At 49.3% G+C, this 25203-nt stretch overlaps 1 protein-coding gene across 1 annotated transcript in view; it reads left to right on the plus strand.

The window, feature by feature from the left end:
* LOC121650515 (titin-like) overlaps positions 1 to 25203 on the plus strand; it is a 202438-nt gene that overhangs the window by 106548 nt on the left and 70687 nt on the right. Inside the window, 50 exon segments of the mRNA XM_042002069.1 lie at positions 1638 to 1761; positions 1838 to 2104; positions 2194 to 2291; positions 2394 to 2562; positions 2705 to 2974; positions 3093 to 3359; positions 3441 to 3719; positions 4288 to 4696; positions 4792 to 4916; positions 5003 to 5269; positions 5394 to 5663; positions 5742 to 6041; positions 6134 to 6436; positions 6523 to 6710; positions 6793 to 6907; positions 7075 to 7362; positions 7448 to 7599; positions 9183 to 9330; positions 9446 to 9623; positions 9703 to 9824; positions 10086 to 10373; positions 10532 to 10828; positions 10908 to 11094; positions 11173 to 11288; positions 11401 to 11700; positions 11782 to 12081; positions 12259 to 12364; positions 13312 to 13508; positions 13591 to 13899; positions 13988 to 14266; positions 14357 to 14656; positions 14762 to 15064; positions 15141 to 15337; positions 15426 to 15609; positions 15707 to 16009; positions 16379 to 16678; positions 16894 to 17012; positions 17092 to 17269; positions 17366 to 17650; positions 17769 to 18062; positions 18146 to 18445; positions 18528 to 18709; positions 18803 to 18932; positions 19030 to 19220; positions 19762 to 20191; positions 20423 to 20728; positions 21241 to 21425; positions 21587 to 21716; positions 21820 to 21971; positions 22052 to 22199. Of these exon segments, the coding sequence (XP_041858003.1) occupies positions 1638 to 1761; positions 1838 to 2104; positions 2194 to 2291; positions 2394 to 2562; positions 2705 to 2974; positions 3093 to 3359; positions 3441 to 3719; positions 4288 to 4696; positions 4792 to 4916; positions 5003 to 5269; positions 5394 to 5663; positions 5742 to 6041; positions 6134 to 6436; positions 6523 to 6710; positions 6793 to 6907; positions 7075 to 7362; positions 7448 to 7599; positions 9183 to 9330; positions 9446 to 9623; positions 9703 to 9824; positions 10086 to 10373; positions 10532 to 10828; positions 10908 to 11094; positions 11173 to 11288; positions 11401 to 11700; positions 11782 to 12081; positions 12259 to 12364; positions 13312 to 13508; positions 13591 to 13899; positions 13988 to 14266; positions 14357 to 14656; positions 14762 to 15064; positions 15141 to 15337; positions 15426 to 15609; positions 15707 to 16009; positions 16379 to 16678; positions 16894 to 17012; positions 17092 to 17269; positions 17366 to 17650; positions 17769 to 18062; positions 18146 to 18445; positions 18528 to 18709; positions 18803 to 18932; positions 19030 to 19220; positions 19762 to 20191; positions 20423 to 20728; positions 21241 to 21425; positions 21587 to 21716; positions 21820 to 21971; positions 22052 to 22199 (11335 nt within the window).

The raw sequence follows: 25203 nt of genomic DNA on the forward strand, positions 1-25203 counted from the left end.
GGGCGATGTGTCCGGCTGGCCAGCGGTCAGCAGGGTCGGACAGGCACTATTCTGCGGTTCTGGTGACACCATCACAACGAATGTGGCAGGATGAGGAAATCAGTACCTGACACTGTGGTTCTGCACTTGCTTTTGATGTTGTCAAAGAGATCTTCACCAAGTCAGGAAACATCTACACTTTCCCGTTAAACTGCAGCAGCGATTGGCTGGCCAGACTCAGAACGCGGTGCTTTCTGAGTGTTGGTAGTAACTCAGACACAAACGCTGTCAGACGCACCTCTAATTTAACTCTAACGAACTTCTCATAGAATAATTAACATGTCTGTCAATTCTAAAATAAAATTTGGCCAATCATAAAAGTATTTCCTCAGAGTAAAGACTGAATCCTGTAGACAGGAGGAGTCGAGATGTTTGTGTTGGAGCTCCAATGACCATCTATGTCCACGTTTAGTCATCTGCTCCATTTTACTTCATTCCGTGTAAGTGGAATCTGTCAAACACAAGAACAGAACAGAAAAACTGTACTTAAATTATATTCGGTGGTTCCTCATTGACCCCAAAATAGGTATCCCTTTAGTGCCTTGTTTATCATATTTTTTTATTATTTTTATTTTAACTTGTCCAGCACGGTGGCGGCAGAATGATGGTCTGGCTGCTGCGTTGTGCCAAACAAATTTGATTTGTTAAGAGAAGCTTTATGGATATAAGGTTCCTCCTGATAATCTTAGTTATTTATTTCTTTGGTATTATGGAATTTATATAATCTCGCTGGATCTGACAAGGGGACAGAAAAAGGAGGACAGTAGAAAAAGGAAGAGGAGACAAAGATCCAGCAGATAGAAGCAACGAGCTTCAGTCCAACCTAACAGCCGACAAGCAGCTGCTACACCTGTACAGAAACACAACAGAGAGTTTCCTACAGCTGTTACAGGTAAACTAAGCAGACAATCATCAGGAGTTCCTAAAAAAAATAAAAATAACCAAGACAGCAACAACAACATGTATCACAACAACAACCAAAGAACCAGAAACACACACACCTGAACCAAAGCATCTCTTAGTGTATAAACTGGACACCTCAGTGCTGAGTCAGCATGCAGAGGATGAGGAAGAGGAGGATCAGAGATGTGACTACGCCCCCACTGAGGCTAGAGGCAGACTAGGGCGGCCCAGAGACCCGGGCCATCAGCAGCAACCTGGAGCATGAAGACCACCTCAGACCCACCTCAGGGCGGAGCCCCCCGCAGTCACAGGCCCCAGCAGCCGCCGACCTGCCAGGCACCGGCCATCCAGGGTGGCCAGAGCGAAGGGCCCAGGGCCCCAAGACCAAATAAAGACTTTTTTTTAAAAGAATATTCTGCCCGTTTTTTCTTGGGTGAATCTTTAAAGGACAAAAAATATTAAATGCAAACACGAGAGAAGACTGAAGCTCATCAAAACATCTCCACTTAAGTACTTTGGGGTCAGTTTGGAGACTGAAACGCTGTCACATCATTTGTACAGCTGAGATTAAAACAGGTTGAAGGAAATGTGTCGTGTGGAAATAGAAACACCTGCTGCAGATGTTGGGAAGCTTTGAGCTGAGGAAGGTCAAGCCGGTGGAAAAAGGTCAGAACTTGATGATTTTGTGTTTGCAGGTGAAGACTCGGGTGGCAGGAAAAGTCCACACTCTGATGATTCGAGATGTGAAGCTGTCGGAGGCTGGCGAGGTCAAACTGACCGCTAAGGACTTCCAGACTGTGGCTCAGCTCATTGTCACAGGTGATACGCTCAAACACGGGGAGCAATGAATGCATCGCGCATGCCAAGTTCTGACCTGCTTCCTGTGCATTTTCAGAGCCGCCGGTGGAGTTCACGAAGCCTCTGGAGGACCAGATGGTGGAGGAGGAGGCCACCGCCACGCTGGAGTGTGAAGTTTCCAGAGAGAACGCAGAGGTGCGATGGTTCAGAGAGGGTCAGGAGATCAGAAAGACCAAGAAGTACGACACGATTGCTGAAGGACGCAAAAGAAAGCTCGTCGTTCATGACTGCTCTCCAGATGATGCCAAGATGTACACATGTGATGCGAAGGAGTTTAAGACTTCCTGTTTCCTGGAGGTCACACGTAAGGAAAAGTGTCATCTTCAGTCTCCGAGGTCGCGTTCAGAACTTGGATTGAAACCCGTTTCAGTTTTGTCCTTTTTGTGTCCTCAGCTCCTTACGTGGAGTTTTCCAAGCCGCTGCAGGACCTGGAGGTCAGAGAAAAGGAATCTGCAAAGTTTGAATGTGAAGTGTCCCGCGAGTCTGCCAAGGTAAGAACCAGTCAGAAACCAGTCGGTCCATTCAAGACCAGGGTCCGTCTCCGGTCTGAAAGAACTGAGCTGTTAACACAAGACTCCTTGTGATCCGGTCAGGTCCGCTGGTTCAAGGATGGCAGTGAGATCCGGAAAGGAAAGAAGTACGAGATCATTGCTAAGGGAGTCCAGAGGATCCTCATCGTCCACAAGTCGGTGTTCGACGATGAGGCTGAATACGAATGTGACGCCAGAACCTCCAAGACTTCGGGCATGCTCACCGTCATCGGTAGGAATGACGTCTGTAGCTGTAACTGGACAAGAAGGCTGATTTTCTGGTTAACAGGAGAAACATTCATGTAAAATCTGGAGCATTTAACAACCTGATGTGATCCAGCATTAACCCAGACTGCTGTTCGGTTTCTCCTCAGAGGAGGCAGCCAGGTTCACCAAGAACCTGTCCAACGTGGAGGGAACGGAGACAGACAGCGTGAAGATGATCTGCGAGGTGTCGAAGGCCAACGCTGAGGTCACCTGGTACAGAGGAGACGAAGAACTGCCAGAGGGCGGCCGCTATGACCAGGTCATGGACGGACGCAAGAGGATCCTGATTATCCAGGACCTGAGGATGGAGGACGGAGGAGAGTACAACTGTAGACTGAGTCCCACCGTCAAGACGTCCGCCATGCTTAAGATCAACGGTAAACACAGATGACATGACGTCCATAGCGCTATGCTAACATCAGACCTTCAGGCAGAGAAAACTAAATCTGTTTTTGATGTCCTGTTAATTTCACTTAATTTTCTTCTTGTCTCTAGAACTGGCGGCGGAGTTCATCGCCCGTCCTCAGAACCAGGAGGTGGTGGAGGGCGAGAAGGCCGAGTTCGCCTGCTCCGTCTCCAAGGAAACCTACGAGGTGAAGTGGTTCAGAGGTGACAAGGAGGTGCAAGAGGGAGAGAAGTACACCATCATCAGTGAAGGCAAGAGAAGAGCCCTGGTCGTGAAAAACTGCGGGCTGAAGGACGAGGGCGGCTATGTGGCCCACATCGGCAACGTTAGAGCCTCTGCTGACCTGTTTGTGATTGGTAAGAAGTTTCCTTCTTCTCAGCTCTGTGTTCAGGTTCTCTAGCAAAGTTTGGTTTTAACCAGCTTGTACTTGACTCCAGAAAAACTGAGGGTAATTACACCGATTAAAGACACGGAGGTGAAGGAAGGATGCGAGATCGTCTTCAACTGTGAGACGAACGCAGAGGGAGCTAAAGCCAAGTGGCTGAAGAACGAGGAGACCATTTTTGAGAGCAGCAAGTATATGATGGCTCAGAGAGACAACGTCTTCTCTCTAAGGATTAAAGAAGCCCAGAAGTCCGACGAGGCCGCCTACACCATCACTCTGACCAATCAGAGAGGAGAACATGCCAAGTGCACCGCCAGCGCCAGAGTGGCAGGTGAGTAATCTGAAACCTCTGTACATACAGGCAAAGGGAGCGTACACCCGATTCGTCACTGGGTAATGTAGCCAATCCAGTTTCACTACAGCAATCATTCATTCATTCATTCTCTGTACCGCTTAGTCCATTATGGGTCGCGGGTAAACTGGAGCCCAACCCAGCATGTTATCAGGTGAGAGGCAGGTACACATGGACAGGTCACCAGTCCATCGCAGGGCCAACACAGAGACAAACAACCATTCTTGTAATGTAGGACGCGCTGGGTTAAACCACCTCTTAGTTATAGAGTTCCTACTCATGGGCCTACAGCTGCTTATATCCCTCCTTCATGTCCAGACCTGTACATATTCTAGGTAGAGTATCAGAACTTACATTCATTTCAGTCTGAAATACAACATTTAATGCTTGTGAATGTCCTTCCAGTACTGGGAAAGTTTAGGAAAAGTTTAGATAAATAAATAGATAGATGGATGGACGGATGGACGGTCCGGACAGACGGACGCAGTCCAGTATACTACACAAAAATACACAACAAAAGCGCAATAATCATCTTGTGACTTCTCAGAGGAGAAGTTGAAGTTCCTGGAGCCCATTGAGGACATCGAGACTCAGGAGAAGAAGACCGTCAGCTTCATTTGCAAGGTGAACCGACCTGAGGTGACAGTGAGGTGGATGAAGGCTGGCCAGGAAGTGACGCTCAGCAAACGCATCGTCTACAGAGCTGATGGCCTCAAGCACAGCCTGACCATCAAGGACTGTGTCATGGATGACGAGGGCGAGTACGCCGCTGTGGTCGGAGACGACAAGTGTGCTGCTGAGCTGATCATCAGCGAGGCACCCACCGACTTCGCAGCGCAGCTGAAGGACCAGACCATCACCGAGTTCGAGGACGCAGAGTTCACCTGCAAGCTGACCAAAGAGAAGGCAGTGGTGAAGTGGTACAGGAACGGGCGAGAGATCAGAGAAGGACCCAGGTAACACCCACCTGCTTGCTTCTTATTTTATAGACGAGCAGCGTTGAGACGCTGAGCGTTGGTATGAAAACACAAGCGGTGCTGTGTTTCTGTAGGTTTCACATGGAAAAAGAAGGGAAGACATGCCGACTGATCATCAAGGTGTGCAGACCTGATGATGAATGTGAATACGCCTGCGGTGTCGATGAGAGGAGGACCAGAGCCAGACTCTTCGTTGAAGGTGAACTCCTCATCTCTCTTTGTTCAAAGCACCACACAGAGATGTCTCTGTTCAGTCCTCACAACCAGCGTTTTTATGTCCTGCAGAGACGCCGGTGGAGATCGTCCGATCACCACAGGACGTATTCGAACCTCCAGGCTCCGACATCGTGTTTGAGGTGGAGCTCAACAAGGACCGGGTGGAGGTGAAATGGATGAGGAACAACATGATAATCGTCCAGGGAGACAAGTACCAGATGATCAGCGAAGGGAAAGTCCACCGGCTACAGGTCTGTGAGATCAGACCCAGGGATCAGGGAGAGTACAGGATCGTGGCCAAAGACAAGGATGCCCGGGCCAAGCTGGAGCTGGCAGGTGAGCCCAGGTGACCCTGTATTAGGAGAGTTTCAACGGTGACCTCTGAGAGACAAGTTGTTATGTCATAATGAGATAAAAACCAGCTGATAAAAATCTTCTCTGCTGACTGTTTCCTCTGCAGCCGTTCCAAAGATCAAAACCACAGACCAGAACCTGGTGACCGATGCTGGGAAACCCTTCGTCATGACTGTGCCCTACGATGCATATCCTCGAGCCAATGCTGAGTGGTTCTTTGCGGACACTTGTCTGCCTGTTCAGAACATTGACACCTCTAACGACAAGACTGAGTACCGCCTGAAGAGCCCCAACAAGGAGGACCAGGGCCGCTACAGAGTTCTGATCAAAAACAAGCACGGCGAGGCAGAGGCCTTCATCAACCTGGACGTGATCGGTAAGTCTCAAATCATCATCTGTAGTCAAATTTACTGCTAATAGTGCAGAGTCTAGGTCTAACATTTGTGGTTTCCAGATGTCCCTGGACCCATCAAGAACTTGAGAGTGGTGGACACTGCTGATGGTGAGGTCAGCTTGGCCTGGGATGAACCTGAGAGTGATGGCGGCAGCAAGATCATTGCATATGTTGTTGAAAGGCGCGATGTGAAGCGTAAGACCTGGACTTTGGCAACGGATCGTGCTGATACTCCAGAGTACTGTGTCAGTGGCCTCCAGAAGGACTCCAAATACCTGTTTAGGGTCTGTGCCAGGAACCGTGTGGGCAGTGGACCCATTGTGGCCACCGAAGATGCCGTTCAGGCTAAGAACAAGTTTGGTAAGTAGCACTTGTTTATTTCTTCTGTTCACAAACAATATACACACTTTAGTCCAGATCCCATCCCTCATGAGTTTGTTTTCTGCCATCAGATGTTCCTGATGCGCCCGAAAACGTGGCAGTCGGTGTGGTCAACAGGTTCGGTGCCACAGTCACCTGGGAACCTCCCAAGTTCGATGGTGGCTCAGAGATCACTGCATACGTGATTGAGCTGCGTGATAGGACATCAGTGAAGTGGGAGACTGCCATGGTGAGTGGCGCCAACGACCGCTCGGCCACACTGAACGATGTGGTGGAACACAAGGAGTACATCTTCAGGGTCCGAGCAGAGAACAAGGCCGGTGTTGGGAGGCCCAGTGCTGCCACCAACCCCGTCAAGATCATGGACCCCATTGGTGAGTAGAAACCTGCAGTTCACATGTTTTATTTGTGCTCCTGTAAAATGGCACCAAGCAATCCATCGTTCTTCGTGTCTGAGCAGAGAGGCCAAGCCCGCCTCAGAACCTGAACTTCAGCGACCAAATCAAGACGGCAGTTACTCTGACTTGGGAAACACCCATCAGTAATGGTGGCAGCATGATCACCGGCTACATCATCGAGAAATGTGATGAAGGGACCGACAAGTGGCTGCGCTGCAATGCCAGACTGTGTCCTGACCTTACCTACCGGGTATGGACCCCCAACAGGATCCCGGCTCGTCTCATGTCTGAGTATTTTGATTATTTATCGACTGTGTGACTGCTGTCCTCAGGTGTCTGGACTGAAGCCCGGTCAGAAGTACCAGTACAGAGTCAGTGCTGAGAACGCAGCTGGCGTCTCAGATCCAACCGAGCAGCTTGGACCTCTACTGGCTGATGACCCACACGGTACAAACCACCACCAAAATCAGACAAAGAACAGCTGAATTCCGATTGTATAGAATCTAATTCTGCTCTTCTGTTAATAAGTTAGGTCTAGGTGTTAGGATTAACCGTTAATCATCACTTGGATTCTTTCTGAATGTCCAGAATTCTGAAAACATTTTTCTCTGCAGTTGGTCCGACCTTTGACCTTAGCGGCTTCAGGAACGGCCTGGAAGTGATTGTCCCTCAGCCTCTCATCATCAGAGTCCCTATCACCGGATACCCGACTCCGGTCGCCAAGTGGACATTTGGTGACAAGGAGCTGACCACTGCAGATGAGCGCGTCTCCATGGTGACAAAGCCCACCTACACGGAGCTGACAATCTCACCGAGTGTCCGCCCAGACAAAGGCACCTACACCCTGCATCTGGAGAACGATGTCTCCTCCATCTCCGGGGAGATCGAAGTCAGCGTTATCGGTAACAGCTGTTTTCTCTGCTCACAACACGCAACCACGAAAACATAGGAGTATTCCCAATGACTTGCTCTGGTTTGTTTTCCCAGCATGCCCCAGTGCCCCCAAGGACTTCAAGGTGGCTGAGGTGACTCGACACCATGTCCACCTGATGTGGGAGGCTCCAGAGCATGATGGAGGAAGTCCAGTCACCCACTTCCAGATTGAGAAGAGAGAAGTTTCTCGCAAGACCTGGGCCAAAGTAAGTCTTAAACCACATGACTCCTATTCTAAAGAAGGGTTCAAGTGGATCTGCTGATCTTCAACTGTCTCAGCAGATTGTAGAAGTGATTTTGGGGGTGCTGCTCACCTTTCCAAAGAGAGCGACTCCTGACACAGTTCAAATTTTTGCGTGTTCTTTCTCCTTCTTTTTATATGTCTTTTCATTGACTGATCGTGTCCTGTCAAAATGTTAATGCCGTCAGATATTTATCCAATTGTTTTATTGATCATCGTCCTTGTGGCACATAAATAGGCTTTCTTCACAAACAACGGCGCCATTTAACGCCAATGCAGGTAGACTAACCTACTCAAGGGACCACCTGCTGGAGCTGAACCGCGCCCAACCAGATCCAGCAGAGGTATTTCTTCATACTGGATCGCTGATGGAGCTACTATGGGGGCACGAAAGGAAGCGGGTACGAAGGAAAAGAGGATCCAGAGGAGGGACAGGGAACAGATTAAGGAGGAAAGGGAGCTGGGTGCTACTACCAGCCATAACTCGGTCCAATGCACAGTTTGGAACAAGACAGACAAGCTTGCATCATTACTGAAGTCAGATCAAGATTATAAAGGAACCAGTTTGTTCTGTTTCACAGAGACATGGCTCTCTCAGGATGTAGATTACAGCTGAGCGCATCACAACAGAGCTGTCAGTCGCTCTGGAGAGTGGCCAGAGTTCCTACTTGGGGGTTTTAACAGGTGCAACATCACCTCACATCTGCCCCATGTAGACCAATATGTCACAACCCCCACCACAATGCTCAGCCCCCACCAGCATGCACAACCCCCACCAGAATGCACAACCCCCACCAGAATGCTCAGCCACCACCAGAATGCTCAGCCCCAACAGCATGCACAACCCCCACCACAATGCTCAGCCCCCACCAGAATGCACAACCCCCACCAGAATGCTCAGCCACCACCAGAATGCTCAGCCCCAACAGCATGCACAACCCCCACCACAATGCTCAGCCCCCACCAGAATGCACAACCCCCACCACAATGCTCAGCCCCCACCACAATGCTCAGCCCCCACCATAATGCTTAACCCCAGGCTCTGTCTGAGGACCAGCAGACCATCGGCAGTCTGGTCCAGACTTTCTACGACATGTATCTTATCTTTGTTCACACCATCAGCATCCATGGCCACCAGGTGGAGCAGGTTCCAGGTTTTAACCATCTTGGAACTGAAGCTGCCACCGGCCTGTCCTTCCAACACCACCCTGACAGTCTAGAGAAAAGCCACCACCACCTCCTCCTGCTCAGTAGCTCAGGCTTTCTGTGTCTGATGGAGTCTGTTCTCACCTTCAGTGCTTCCTCCTGGTTCAGCCACCTCACCATCAAACACTAAACTCCACTGTGTCACCAGTCAGGCCAGTAGAATAACCAGCCCAAACCCGTCTGACCTGGGACCAGGACAGCCACCCTGAGAGCGTAACTGTGGAGAGGGAGTGTAGCTCTGGATTAAGGAGTGGTCTCTCTCTTCAAAAACTCTTCCAGACTCACCAGAAACGGAGAAATTGTAGTTTTTGGACCAACAGCTCATCATGTTTTATTCTACAGGTGGCTACTGGCGTCATGGACCTGGAACACACAGTGACGGATGTGATTGAAGGAAAGGAGTATCTGTTCAGCGTCACCGCCTGTAACAAGTGTGGACCTGGAGAGCCGGCGTACATCGACGAGCCTGTCAGCGTCTCTTCTCCAGCCAGTAAGTGTTCAGTCTGAAACGATGGAGTCTGATGGGATGTCAGGACTTCATTTTCATTCAGATGAAACAGATATTTGTATAAATGGTCAAAATCTCATCCACCTTCTTCCTGCAGCTGTGCCCGATCCTCCTGAGAACTTCAAGTGGCGCGATAAGAGTGCTAAAGGCATCTTCCTCTACTGGGAGCCTCCGAAGTACGACGGCGGCGCGCCGATCAAAGGCTATGTGGTGGACAAATGTCAGCGTGGCACAGACAAGTGGGAACCCTGTGGTGACCCCAGCCCCGAACTGAAGTGAGACTCGGCAGTCTGACAGTATCATCTCAGCTGGATTTCAGATCCCATGAACTTAGTCTTTGTTTTGTGGTAACAGGTACCAGGTGACCGGTCTGATCGAGGGCCAGTGGTATGCCTACAGAGTCAGAGCATTCAACAGGTTGGGGGCCAGTAGACCCTGCAGGGCCACTGATGAGATCCAGGCTGTGGATGCCAGAGGTTGGTCCGGATTAACATCGGGATGGGGGAGGGGCTTCTTATAGTATTTTCTTTCGTATTAGTGGTGAAATATCTGTAGGTGAAAATTAATATCTACTCACACAGTTTTTAAAACCTCCATGCATTCTTCATTTATACAACTTCTTTAAGTCAACAATGAGTTTAGATTCTTACAGATTCACACAGATTGGAAGTAAGAGTGCAGTAACAGTTTGGAGATGATTAGGAGAGCTGAACTTTTGTTCTTCATCATGCCAACAGAACCTCCAGAGATCCAGCTGGATGTGAAGCTGCTGGCCGGACTGACTGCCAGAGCTGGTACCAAGATCGAGCTTCCAGCAGATGTCAAAGGAAAGCCTGATCCCCGTGTGAAGTGGACCAAGGCAGACCTCGTACTGCGGGCCGATGACCGCATCACTATCGACACCCAGCCAGGGCATTCCAAACTTACCATCGACAACACCACCAGAGGAGACACGGCAACCTACATCATCGAGGCCGTCAACATCTGCGGGCGTGCCACCGCCACCATCGATGTCAACATCCTCGGTACTGAGACAGAGTTACTAACAGTCATCTGAAGCACAACACTGGCTTCAGTTTTCACCACATTAATGTTTCATTTTAGATTTACTGAAAACATCTTCTGATCATTTTCTGACTATTAAAGGATTTTAGAGATTCTCAACCTGTGGTTCCCTCCTCAGATAAACCTGGCCCTCCAGCTGCCTTTGACATCTCTGAGATCACCAACGAGTCCTGCGCCCTGGCCTGGAACCCTCCCAGAGATGATGGCGGTTCACCCATCACTAACTACATCGTGGAGTGTCGCCAGACGGACAAAGAGGAATGGGTCAAGTTGTCGGCCACAGTGAAACACACCACGTTCACAGCCTGTAAGCTCACTGCTCTAAAGGAGTACGTCTTCAGGATCAGCGCTGAAAACCAGTACGGCATTGGAACACCTGCAGAACACACACCGATCATCGCCAAGTACTCCTTTGGTAGGTTCATACAGCCTGTCTAACGCTGAAGAAGCGACGCATCAGCATATTAGTAAATATTATTTTCTGTCTGTTTCAGATCCTCCTGGCCCTCCAACCAGAGTCACTCCTTCTGATATCGCCAAGGATGCAGTCACCCTGACCTGGTTCGAGCCAGACGAGGACGGTGGCAGTCCCATCACCGGGTACTGGATCGAGAAGTTTGATCCAGAGAGCGACAAGTGGATCAGATGTAATAAACTACCCATCAAAGACACAACCTTCAGGTAACCTGGGTATGATTAACCCTTCAAACTGGGTGAAGCTTACCGGGTGGCTTTAATTGACATTGTCTCTGGTTGCAGGGTGAAGGGACTCCCCACCAAGAAGAAGTATCGCTTCCGGGTTTTGGCAGAGAATCTGGCTGGACCTGGAAAACCCAGCTCAGAGACAGATCCTATTCTCATAAAAGATCCTATTGGTACGCACTTAGGTTTAGTTTGAAGTTGTATCTGGATCAGGATTCAACTAGAGAATCATGAAAGCAAAGTTCTGGAAGCAAGTAAATAATTTTCTGTGAAACTCTTCATCAGATCCTCCTTGGGCTCCTGGTAAACCCGTCATCAGAGATATCGCCAAGACCTCGGCCTTGTTGGCCTGGACTCGTCCAGAACACGATGGTGGGGCTAAGATCGAAGGCTACATCATCGAGTTCCAGAAGACTGGAAGCGAGGATTGGATCCGGATTGCAGAGGATGTCCCTCAGACTGAGCACCAGCTGAAGGGCCTGATGGAGAAGCAGGAGTACTCGTTCCGGGTCAAAGCCATCAACAAAGCTGGCGAGAGTGAACCCAGTGACCCCAGTGAACCCGTAATCTGCAAGGAGAGACTCTGTAAGTCCAGCAAGGAAGCCGAGGGAAGTGATCCAGACACATTTTTATCCTGAACTAATAATCTGTGTTTCCATATGGCAGACCCTCCATCTTCTCCTCAGTGGCTGGAAGTAAGCGGCATCACCAAGATCAGTGCTGACCTGAAATGGCAGGCTCCCAGCAGTGACGGCGGATCGCCCATCACCAACTACGTGGTGGAGAAGAGGGACGTGCGGCGGAAGGCCTGGCAAACCGTGGACACTACCGTCAAGGAGCTGAGGTACTCTGTGACTCCGCTCAACGAAGGATCGCTGTACGTGTTCCGTGTTGCTGCTGAGAACGCTGTCGGGATGGGAGAGTTCTGCGAGCTGGAGGATGCAGTGCTCGCCAAAGACACCTTCAGTAAGTTTCCAGGAATACTGCAAAAAGCTGCTTCCACTTACTTATTCACAAACCAGTTGCTGCTCCTTGTATGATGAGGAAACATCACCATCTGCACGAGATTTCCCCATTTTCTCTCATCATGCTTCAAACAAGCATTCTGGAAGAGATTTTTTAATGCTTGTCACATCTTTACAGCAACTCCTGGGCCTCCATACGCCCTCACGGTCATGGATGTCACCAAGAGGCACGTAGAGCTGAAATGGGAACCTCCCAAGAGCAACGGTGGAAGACCCATAACCAAGTAATACAAATACCTAAGTTAAGCGGTTGTTAACTGACTTCATTTAGCTGTCATATGGTGTAGGGTGGAGCAGTGGTTGTCCTGGGTTTAAGGTGGAGCAGAGGGTGTCGCATCCTGGGTTTAAGGTGGAGCAGAGGGTGTCGCGTCCTGGGTTTAAGGTGGAGCAGAGGGTGTCGCGTCCTGGGTTTAAGGTGGAGCAGATGGTGTCGCGTCCTGGGTTTAAGGTGGAGCAGAGGGTGTCGCATCCTGGGTTTAAGGTGGAGCAGATGGTGTCGCGTCCTGGGTTTAAGGTGGAGCAGAGGGTGTCGCGTCCTGGGTTTAAGGTGGAGCAGAGGGTGTCGCGTCCTGGGTTTAAGGTGGAGCAGAGGGTGTCGCGTCCTGGGTTTAAGGGGGAGCAGAGGGTGTCGCATCCTGGGTTTAAGGGGGAGCAGAGGGTGTCGCGTCCTGGGTTTAAGGTGGAGCAGATGGTGTCGCGTCCTGGGTTTAAGGTGGAGCAGAGGGTGTCGCGTCCTGGGTTTAAGGTGGAGCAGAGGGTGTCGCGTCCTGGGTTTAAGGTGGAGCAGAGGGTGTCGCGTCCTGGGTTTAAGGGGGAGCAGAGGGTGTCGCATCCTGGGTTTAAGGGGGAGCAGAGGGTGTCGCGTCCTGGGTTTAAGGTGGAGCAGAGGGTGTCGTGTCCTGGGTTTAAGGGGGAGCAGAGGGTGTCGTGTCCTGGGTTTAAGGGGGAGCAGAGGGTGTCGCGTCCTGGGTTTAAGGTGGAGCAGAGGGTGTCGTGTCCTGGGTTTAAGGGGGAGCAGAGGGTGTCGCGTCCTGGGTTTAAGGTGGAGCAGAGGGTGTCGTGTCCTGGGTTTAAGGGGGAGCAGAGGGTGTAGCAGTCGGAGTGGAAACAAAAACGTGAACGTTGTCCTCAGCGTTGCAGAGCTGTCCAGCTGACTCCTGCTGTCTTCCAGGTACGTGATAGAGAAGAAGGAAAAGATCGGGACGCGCTGGTTGAAGTGCTGCAAGACTCCAGACAGACAGACTCAGTTTAAGGTGACGGATGTGGACGAAGGATCGGAGGTGCAGTTCCAGGTCAGAGCGGAGAACGAGGCCGGAGTTGGAGATCCAAGTGAACCCACTGTGATCCTCACCATTGAGGATGCAACCAGTAAGAATCAGATCGGTACATGGCTCTCCCCAGATATACGCAGGGTGTGTTTAGGAAACTGTACCACTTTCCGTGTGTCCAGGTCGTCCATCTCCTCCTCTGGAAGTAACTATCGTGGACGCCAGCAGGGAGCACATCAATGTCACATGGAAGCATCCAGCCAAGGATGGTGGCTCCCCTGTAACTGGATACCATGTGGAGGTTGCGGAGGCCCGTACAGAGCTGAAGTGGCTTCGTGTCAACAGCAGACCCATCAAAGAGCTGAAGTTCAGGATCGAAGATGGAATCAAACCGGAGAAGAAGTACGTCATCAGGGTTCGTGCCATCAATGCCATTGGTGTCAGCGATCCGTCAGAGATCTCTGACAAAGTCTTCACCAAAGATCCCGACTGTAAGCATGGAAAGATTTTTATCCAATGATAGAAAAGATGTGCAGTCGTTACAGTGAAAAGGATGGTGAACCTGTTTTCTGGTCTAAGGTGCTCCAACCATGGATCTGGAGGCACAGGACGTGGTTGTGGTTGAGGGTGAGAAGCTGCACTTGAACATTCCCTACAGGGCAATTCCGACTCCGAAGATGGTTTGGCAGAAGGACACGGTTGAGTGTAAGGCCGACGACAGGCTCTCCATGACGGTGGAGATGAACAGTGTTCACCTGGAGCTGCTGAAGTGCAGCCGTGCTGATGCTGGTGCCTACAGCGTCAGTCTGGAGAACAGTCTGGGAACAGCTACCGGGACCATCAATGTCAAAGTTATCGGTAGGATGGTTCATTAACTGGAATTTGTCATGGCTGGTGATGACCTGAAGCCATTTTCTGACATATTTCTCACTTTCCTGAACCATGCAGGACTTCCTGGTCAGTGTAAACATATCACATCCAACGATGTCACCAAGAACTCCTGCATGATCAGCTGGGAGGCCCCAGAAGACGATGGCGGCACACCCATCGTCAGCTACACGCTGGAGCGCCGCGAAGCATCCAAGAAAACATACATGCCCGTCATGTCTGGAGAGAATATCCTGACCTACACGGTCAAAGATCTTTACGTCAACTGTGAGTACTACTTCAGGGTGAAGGCCATCAACAAGGTCGGCGCCGGAGAGTACCTGGAGCTACGCAACCCAGTCATCACAGAGGAAGTCAAACGTAGGTTCTGTTTTCCAGAACATCAGAGAACACATCTTAGTCCACCTGATGATCCTCAGAGGAGACCGCTCATCTCACTGCATGTTGTTTATATCGATTGCACAGAGAAACCAGACCCACCCATCCAGGTGGAGGCTCAGGACCCCACATCCAAGTCCATCACCGTCACCTGGAAGGCTCCAGACTACGACGGCGGCTGTCCCATCCAGGGCTACATTGTGGAGAAGATTGAGAAGGACGGGGACCGCTATGAGAGGGTCACCCCAAGCCTGGTTCCCGGTTTCTCCTATGTGGTGACAGGCCTGAAGGAGGACATGGAGTTTCAATTCAGGGTCCGAGCCGAGAATGCTGCAGGAGTCAGCGAACCATCCCGCAGCACACTGCTGATGAAGGCTGCAGACCCCGTTGGTATGTCCACTTTACATGTTCTGACCAGGAGGACATTTTCCATTTCAGGCTTTAATTTCTGTCCTTTTCCTTCTAGACAAACCAAAGGTCACCCTGCATGCCCGAGTGCAGTCTGGTGTTTGTGTTAAGAAAGGGGAGGAGATCCGCATCGATGCCTTCATCTCCGGCTCGCCATATCCCAAAATCAGCTGGCTGAGGAATGACGAGGACGTCACCAAAGAACCCACCAAAAAGATTGTTCCTGTGGTCAAGAAAAAGAAGTCCAAGGCCAAGGTTTGTGTCCAGACCAGGACCTCGGGGAGATGAATGCTCCTGTTTTTACTCTTTTTTGAACAGTAAATTTTGACTTTGTTTCCTGCAGGTTCCTGAACCAGAGGAGGAGTTTGTGACTCCCATGCGTGAGCGTCTTGGTCTGGATCAAACCCAGAAAGGCCTGTCTGCACTGATGATCCGTGAGTCTGTCAGAGCAGACCACGGAAACTTCACCATCAGGGTGGAGAACACTCACGGTGTTGCCACGGCCACCTGCTTCGTCAACGTCCTGGGTAAGAAAGATGTTCTACCCTTCAGTTCTCACTCCTGGTCACTTCATCCTGTGTTTCATTATGGAAGAAACGTCGATGTGATTTTCTCGCCCTGCAGATAAACCCGGCGCTCCGATCAATTTCACCTTCGATGAGATCAGGAACACTTCGGTCATCTGTAACTGGGAGCCTCCTGAGGACGATGGCGGCAGCGAGATCCTGAATTACATCCTGGAGAAGAAGGACAACAAGAACGATGAGATTGGCTGGATCACCGTCACCTCCACCCTGAAGGGCACCAGCTTTCCTGTCACCAAGCTCATTGAAGGGAAGGAGTACATCTTCAGAGTCACCGCTGAGAACAAGTATGGCTGCGGGCCTCCCTGCTTCTCTGAGCCGCTCGTTGCAAAGAACCAGTTCAGTGAGTGAACCATGAAAACACAGCTCCTTTCAGAGCTGACAGACCGGAAGTTCCGGATGATTCCGACTTCCCTGATGATCTGCTGGCTTCAGTGAAACATTCATGGGTTAAAAATAAAACCAAAATCAAAAGAAGAAAAACTGTTTTTAAATGATTCTGTATATTTATCCCTAAATCTGATAAGAGATTACGTTTAATTGATCATTTGTGTGTATTTGGGGAAGAAACGTCCTTTTCGATTCGAGTGAATTGTACATTCTGCAGAAACTGACAATAAGAAAAGCTTTATTTATAAAAGCCATTTCAGACATTAGAAACCATTTCTATGGACCTGGAAGCTCCATATCTCATCTTCTCCTCCCCCACCAGATCCTCCTGATGCTCCCAACACTCCCAGAGTTCATGAGGTGACAGCAAGCTCTGCTCACATCTCCTGGCATGAGCCCAAGGACAACGGCAGCCCGATCCTGGGCTACTGGATCGAGAGGAAGGAGGTGAACAGCAAACACTGGACCCGAGTCAACCGGGCCCTCCTCAGCTCTCTGGATGTGAAGGTCCCCGGACTGATGGAAGGACTTACCTACATCTTCAGGGTGTGTGCTGAGAACCTGGCCGGCCCCGGGCCCTTCAGCGAGCCCACCGACCGCATCGTGACCATGGATGCCATCCGTAAGTTTTGAGTTTTTTTTAAATAAAAATTCTGAAGTATTTAGAAATCATCCAACAGATGGTGGAGAATTTGAATCGCATCAGAAAGAAAATGCTTCTGTCATTTACTAAGTTCAGCAGGAACCAGATCAGACTGGGATGCTGGGAGACCCGCATGGACAGATGGAATAATGTTCATGTCCTCGTGAAAATGAAACATGTCTCTGTCCTCACAGTTCCTCCTGGCCCCCCCATTCCAAGGGTTGTGGACACTGGGAAGGACTCGGTCATCTTGGCCTGGAAGCCCCCGCTGTACAACGGTGGGGGAGATATTCTGGGATACCACGTTGAGAAGGTAGAAAAATAAAGCGAGCAGCAGCTCAAAGCCACAAAAACAGAAGTCTTTGGTTTTAAACCTATGGGTGTGTTTGCAGGTGTTGGCTGGAGAGAAGGAGTGGAAACGCTGCACTGAGTTCAGGTGTAAAGAGCTGACATACACCGTCACAGGCCTCACCGAAGGAGCCGACTATTACTTCAGGATTCTGGCTGTCAACGATGCCGGACCTGGAGCTCCTGGTGTTACAGAACCTGTGACCGTCAAAGAACCTGAAGGTACGACCGGTTTCATTCAGGTAGACCAAAGTCTAAGAGAACAGACGTCGCGGCTCATGTCAGGAAGTGTTTCACAAACGTCTCTGTGTCCTTCAGAAACTCCGGTTGTGGAGTTTGACGACTCAGTAAGGAACGGCGTCATGATCAAAGCCGGCGACCCGCTGAAACTTCCTGCTGTGGTGACGGGCCGACCCCAGCCAGAGATCAAATGGGCCAAAGATGAGGCAGAAATCGACAAAGAGAGGATGGTTGTGGAGACGGAGGGCAAGAACAGCGCTCTGTTCATCAAAAAGGCTGTGAGGGCGGATCATGGAAAGTACCAGATCACCGGCACCAACAGCAGCGGAACCAAGACCGCAGAGACCAGAGTGGATGTCATGGGTCAGTGAAGGTTCTGGAGCTTCTGGAATGAAGCCAGTCTGATGTGTGGTTCTGGTTCTGTACTCTGGATCTTGTTCATGTAAAATGTTTTTTTCTAACTGGCACTTGATTTGTGTAGATGTCCCTGGACCAGTGGTGGACCTGAAGACGGTCCAGGTGACCAAAAAGAACATCATCATTACCTGGTCAGATCCTCTGGACAATGGCGGCAGTGACATCATTGGTTACGAGGTGCTGAGGAAGGACGCCAAGATGAAGCTTTTCCGCCAGCCCATCGAGACGGCGTCCTGTAAGTGCGACATCCAGGGCCTGCTGGCCGGCGAGGAGTACGACTTCAGGGTCATTGCTAGGAACAAGTACGGTGACGGAGTTCCAGCTGACCTGGGACCCATCCTAGCTGAAGATCCCAAAGGTAAACCAACCCATTCATGGCCTGGCGCCATCATCCCATCGGTTTTTATGGAATATTAGCTGACCTCCTCCACATAATTGCAGGTACTCCATCTGCACCTGAGAAACTGCACTACACCGACCGAAGCAAGACCACCATCACTCTGGCCTGGGAGCCACCTCGCTCCGACGGCAGCAGCCCTATCAGAGGATACTACGTGGAGAAGATGAGGTCTGACGGCACAGAGTTCGACGTGGCCAACCGCAAGATCTTCACAGAGTGCTGTGGAGTCATCGAGAACCTGTCTGAGAACCAGGAGTACCAGTTCCGTGTCAAAGCTGTGAATGAGGTTGGCGATGGAGATCCATCCAAGCCGATAACCGCCAGGATCCAGGACGATGAGCGTACGTTCTGATGCTTCTGCTGCTTCTGTCACCTTCATCTGAATAACATGATGAGTGAAAATGTGATGTCTTTTGGTCACAGTTGCTCCAGTTATTACCCTCCTGAAGTTCTTCAAGAGCAACGCAATCATCGTGAAGAAAGGAGCAGCTATCGACATCCCAGCCGAGGTGACGGGACTTCCTCTGCCGACACTGCAGTGGATGAAGGACGATGTGGTGATGGAGAAGCCTGATGAGGAGAAGATGACCATGGAGATGGAGGAGGTGGGGGCTTCAGCTGCTGCTGAGCACGTTGATGCTCCTCAGAGGATGAACTACTTCAGCCAGTTTAACCAGCACATGTTTTTACATCTTCAGGTGAACCGGACCACCATGAGGACAAAGATCACTATCCCACAAACCATTCGACAGGACAAAGGAAACTACAAACTGGTGGCTGAAAACTGCTTTGGCAAGGCTCAGCATGTCATCCGGGTGGAGATCCTCGGTAGGAGCCATCCCCCATCAGCTGATATTTCTTTGGAAATATTTTAAAGGCATTGTCATCTCTTAATATTGAGACTGATCCTACCCTGCATTTTCAGACCGTCCTCTTCCTCCAAGGAATATCGTGGTTTCAGACATCAAGGCAGACTCGTGTTACCTGACCTGGGACGCCCCAGAGGACAACGGAGGCAGTGAGATCACCAACTACATCGTGGAGCGCAGAGACGCTAGCAAGAAGAAGTCGGACTTTGATGTTCTGACCATCAACCTCATCGACCGGAGATACTGGGTGCGTATGATACCGCTTCAGGACCATCATTTGGACAGAAGAAGGGTCCAAATGTCCGAACTGGGAGAGTTTCCAGGATCAACAGACATAATATTCTCCAATTCACGAGAAGCCTATAAAGAGAAGCCAGGACTGGAGCGATGTGTTCTCTCCTGTCCGTCCCCATCTGTTGAGGGAAGCTTTAGGACAACTAACCAACGGCGTCACTGAGAGACAGAATCTTTCTCATTTTTGCAATGAAAAAGGCAGTTTTAGTAATGTTTTATATGTGAGTCAAAGGACACATCCTGGCAAAAAATAAAACAAAGGTTTTTCACAGTTTTTATGGCGGTCAAAGACCATCCATAGAAAATAAATGACCTGATCTGTTTCTGAGTTTGTCTGAGATTAAAAGCTGGAGGTTTCTGGTCATCCAGTTCTTTGTGTCACCGAGGCATCCGTGTAATGTTGAAGTTCATGAGTTTATATCCAAATCTTACCAGGATGATGAACTAAGCTGTGATCTTTATGTGTCCTGAACAAACCTGTTTTGTTCTGCCAGGTTTACAAACTGGACTTGAATGGAGTTTACCAGTTCAGGATCAAAGCTGAAAACAAGTACGGCGTCAGTGATGGCTGTGACTCTGAGAAAGTCCAGCTCAGAGATCCGTTCGGCCTCCCTGGACCTCCACGTAATCCCAAAATCATCGCAGCCACTGCAACCACCATGACCCTTACCTGGGACCCCCCGCTGGACAATGGCGGTTCCACCATCCAAGGCTACTGGCTGGAGAAGAGAGAGCGTGGCGCCGTGTACTGGGGTCGCGTCAACCGGGCGCCGGTTACCAAGCCGGCAGTGAAGGGCCTGCAGTACACTGTGCTGAGGCTGATAGAAGGAACAGAGTACCAGTTCAGGGTCGCCGCCTGCAACGCTGCAGGAGTCGGACTGCACAGCGAGGCCACTGAGTGCCGCTTCGCCACAGATCCATGCAGTGAGTGTTCCTCATCTGACCCAAAACAGATCAGTGGTACGAGAGTTCACAGGTAGATCTGGTCTTTACCAGAGCTCAGGTGTTTAGCTTCAGCTCGATCCTCAGCTTCTACTGAGGATCAGCATCGATCCACCACTGATCAAGTCCTGATGGTCCTGTAAGAAAACCAGAACTATGTTGTTTTTACCTGAGAGGGATTGACCTTTGACCCCTTCTGCTCTTGCTCTCCAGATCCCCCCAGCCCACCAGGAACTCCAGAGGTTAAAGACAAGACCAAGAGCAGCATCACCCTCACCTGGAGCCCTCCGGACAAAGATGGTGGCAGCCTGATCAAAGGTTACATCATCGAGGTTCACGAGGAGGGCTCTCCTGATTGGAGGAGAGTGAACCCTGCCGACAAGCTCCACCCATCCACAGAAATCACCGTCCCTGACCTGAAGGAGGGCAAGAAGTGCAAGTTCAGGATTTATGCAGTGAACGCCGCCGGCAACTCAGAGCCCGCCAAGACAGCTGACATCCTGGTTCAGGACATCCTGAGTAAGAATTTAAAGCCACATCCTTCATTTACAAACTGCTACCAGCAGTGATTTCCAGCCGGGCCAATGAGGCTGCAGCATTAGGATCGACACTATGAACAGAGTCCGTCTCTACGCTGACGATGTTATCCTGTGCAGCAAAAACTAAAGATACCTCTTTCATCGGTTTGGAGCTTTTAACCCTTTAAAGTTTGCACTAAAAAGCAAGAAAACTTGTTGCTTTGCTTTTTTTTCAAAACACTTACGTTTGGCATTATAAACCCAAACCCAGTGGTAGAGATGGTTCAGACTGGTTTACTTTTTCATAAATTCATTACAGTCATGGGAAAATTTGCTCCACCAAATGGTAGAACAAGCAATTAAAGGGTTAAGCACCAAAACCAGAAAGTATCTGCGCTATGTTTTTTATAGGAGTTTTTATATCTCTGCTTTGAAGTGGTAGTTGGAAGCAGACCTCACATCTTCTGACTGGTATCAGATCCACAAGCAGAACTTCATGTGTCTTTCCCCCAGTTGAACCCACTGTGACTCTAGATGTCAGCGCTCATGACCTGCTGAACTGCAGAGCCGGAACCACCATCAGGATTCCTGCCACCATCACTGGACGACCTGTCCCCAAGGTCACCTGGACCTTCGTGGATGGAACCGCCGAGACCGAGAAGAAGAACGAACTTCACACGCTGCCAGTGGACTCGGAGGTCAGATATCAGTGTGACATCCATCATGGATAAAAGAAAATCCAGATTTCAGCCTCAAGCATTTCAGTCATTTATAACGACCTCACCCTGCACAGATGAGGACTTAGATTTTGGTTCAGTCTGTTGTCTGCACTGTTCGCATGTACATTTTTTTATCTCAGATCCACTCCAGTGATACAACGTCAGTGGTCATGATCCCGGACAGTAAACTTGGCCACAGCGGGCGATACATCATCAACGCTGAGAGCCCTGCTGGACACAAAGTGGTAAAAGTCAGAGTCACCGTTCTTGGTACGTACAAGTCCACTCTGACTCCATCTTACCTGGCAGGGGATATATAATGAGACCTGTGATGTAAATTCGGGAATTCACTTTCTTGTTTGTGGACCTGCAGACCTGCCTGGACCTCCAAGAAACCTGAAGGTGAGTGACGTAACAAGGGGAACCTGTAGACTCACCTGGAAACCTCCAGAGAGCGACGGAGGAGAGAGGGTGAAGAGCTACTTCATTGAGAAGAAGACCGTGGAGGGCAAAGCCTGGACCAAGGTACCAGCCATCCCTCTGAGCGGATATATCATTCTGTTGTTGCTTGTGTGTAAAGTTAGACCTGAATCTGGTTCTTCCAGGTAAACCCGGCCTGTGCTGCTCAGTCTCTGGTGGTTCCAGACCTCATTGATGGTCAGGATTACCTGTTCCGCATCCGTGCCGAGAACCGCTTTGGGTTTGGCCCCTTCGTCGAGACTATTGAGAGGACCAGAGCCAGAGATCCGATCCGTACGTGTCATGCTGGTTTGATCACATTTCATTCCGACACTGGACAGGAAGTTCATTAATGATACTTCCTGTCAACATAACTGATCTGAAAGGGTTTGAATGTTGGGGTTTTGAGTGTAGTGAGCAGACATGTGGCAGGACATGTTGCGAGGTTCAGGATATGTCGATGATGCTCACGTTTACACCAAAACCATACAGGTGACACCAAAAACAGAATATCACCCCAAACTTGATTTATTTCAGTAATTCACCTTAAAAAAGGGAAACCAATATATAAACTCATGACATGCAAAGTGAGATATTTCAAGCATTGATTCGTTGTAATTGTGATGATCACGACTTCCAGCTGATGGAAACCGAAAAATCCTCATCTCAGAAAATTTGAATATGACATAAAATCAATAAAAAAAAAGAAACTGAATCCAGAACTGTGACCATGTGAACAGTCTAGTCCTGCATATGAACCCAGGTCTTGGTTCTAGTCCTGCATAATGAACCCAGGTCTTGGTCTAGTCCTGCATATGAACCAGGTCTTGGTCTGAGCTTCTGCATGGACTCCTGCCTCCATGCGGCGTGGATGTTACCAGCCTGTGGTCCTGCTGGGTGAAATGAAGACCAGGATGCTTGAGTCCTTCATCTCTCCTGCATCGCTCCGTCTCATGTGTCTCATCTTCCTTTTGGCAACCCTCCATAGAGTTTCCACGGGGATCAGGTCTGGAGAGCCTGCTGGCCAGTCCAACCCAGTAATCCTTGGTCCTTGAACCAGGTTCTGGTTCTTGTGGCAGTGTGGGGAGGTGCCAAGTCCTGCTGGAAAATAGTCAGTGTCTCCTTAAAGGAAGCATGAAGAGCTCTAAAGCTCCTGGTAGACGCTGCGTGGACTCTGGACTTAGTAAAACCCAGTGGACCAGCACCAGAGGACACGGCTCCCACATCACCACCACTGTGAAAACTTCACGCTGCACTTTAAGGGTCTTGGATTGTTGCCTCTCCAGTCTTCCTCCAGACTCTGGGACCTGGATTTCTACATGAGATGCAGGATTTGCTCATCAGAAAAGCCCCTTTGGACCCTGCTCAGCAGACCAGGTCCTGGTTTCTTTAGTCCAGGTGAGACGCTGCTGACGTTGTGTTCAGGAGCAGCTGGACTAGAGGACTACGTCATGAAGTCCAGGTCCAGGATCCGTCTGTGTGGTGGCTCTGGAAACTCCAGCCTCAGTCCAGTCCTGGTGAAGCTTTTCCTGACCGTCCTCTCCAGCTGCTCCATCCTGCTGGTTGTTCCAGCTTCTCCTTCCTCTCAGCTTCTTCTTGATGAGCTTTGATGCAGCACTTTGATCATCCAGCTTCTTCTGCAGCCGCCTGCTGAGGCTTTTCCTCCTGGTGGAGGGAGGTGATGGTTTCTGTCCAGCTGTCAGGTCAGCAGCCTTCCCCATGATGCTGGACTCTACTGGAACAGACTGAGACCATCTAGATGCTCAGGAGGCCTCTGCTGGTGTTTGGATGGATCAGCTGGTTAGAGCTGATTGATTGGCTCTAAGAAGCTACAACACCGAACTTTTTACTATATTCTAAGTTTCTGAGATTCAGATTTCTGGGTTTTCATCAGCTGTAAGTTAAAATCATCACAATTATAACAGATAAATGCTTGAAATATCACAATGAGTCTATATACTAGTTCTCCTTCTTTTTTTTTCTGTACGTTTTTATTGTCTTTTAAGCATAGTTTTAACCAACACAAACATAGCTCAGCACAACATTGATCCACAGCTACAATAATTCTCATGGTGGTACATTCCAAAAATAAAATTCCTTCTTACAGAGTGAAAGATAAAAGTCGTAGTAATCAAACAATTATTAGTCAATGATTACACTGTTCAGTATGGAGGCTGTAGTGAGATTGGTAAAGCGAAGATAAGGGGTCCATATGTTCATAAAACGACCATTTGTAGAGTGAAGCAAACAGGTCAAGTATTCCAGAGGAAAAAGTTCGATGATGAGTTTATGCCAGTTTGCCTTGGAAGGAGGTTTGTCAGAGATCCACGACAAAAAAATATTCTTACGTGCAGCATATGTCAAGATATCATACAGTCTGCCAGAAGTAGAGCTGACTTTGCTGTCCCTGTAGCCCAGAAGCAAAGAGACTGGGTCCAGAGTCAAAGCCGTCCCTAGTATTTTTTCCATGTCCTCCAAAATGTCTCTCCAATATGACAAGATTTTAGGACAGAACCAAACACAGTGAGAATAAGTATCAATTTCTGATTTACATTTTAGACACATAGGTGATGTATGTGGGTTGATCTGATGCCTTTTGTTAGGAGAGATTTGTAGTCGGTGGATGACCTTATACTGTAAAAGCTTGGCATGATTACAAACAGATATTCGTTTCGCCTGGTTCCAAATAACATCCCATTTATCCTCATCAATGTCTACACCCAGATCTGTCTGCCATTTCTCTGCTGCATCTAGTACAGCCAATGAATTAGTCTGATTTAGAACATTATAAAAGCAAGTAATTATTCTTTTAACTGGATGTTTGAGAAATAGTTTTTCTAATGGTGAAGGCGTAGCATCAGAGGCCAAAGTGGTTTTCGTAAATATAAAGTCTCGGATTTGAAGATATCTAAAGAATTGACTTTTAGGGAGGCCATATTTATCCCGAAGCTGTTCAAATGAACACAAAGAGTGTTCTGCAAATAAATGATGCATAGTACTGATCCCCTTGTGTGTCCAAATATTGTAACCCAAATCAGACATGCCGGGCTCGAACTCAGGATTGCCCTGTAATGGACAAAGTAAGGGAGTCAAAAGAGATCTCCCCTCCAACCGCCTGGCCAAGAACCATGCTTTAACAGTATTAGTAATTATAGGATTGTTATCACACAAACTTCTTACAGATTTAAGATTTTTACATGACAAGAGGCCAAGAAGCGAGCAATGAGTCTGCGATTTTTCAAGACCCAGCCGGACAGATGTGGAAAGGGAATGGTGCTAGTGTACTTGTTCTGTCTCT

This window comes from Melanotaenia boesemani, chromosome 12 (assembly GCF_017639745.1).
Source record: "Melanotaenia boesemani isolate fMelBoe1 chromosome 12, fMelBoe1.pri, whole genome shotgun sequence".
NCBI classification, from domain to species: Eukaryota; Metazoa; Chordata; class Actinopteri; order Atheriniformes; family Melanotaeniidae; genus Melanotaenia; species Melanotaenia boesemani.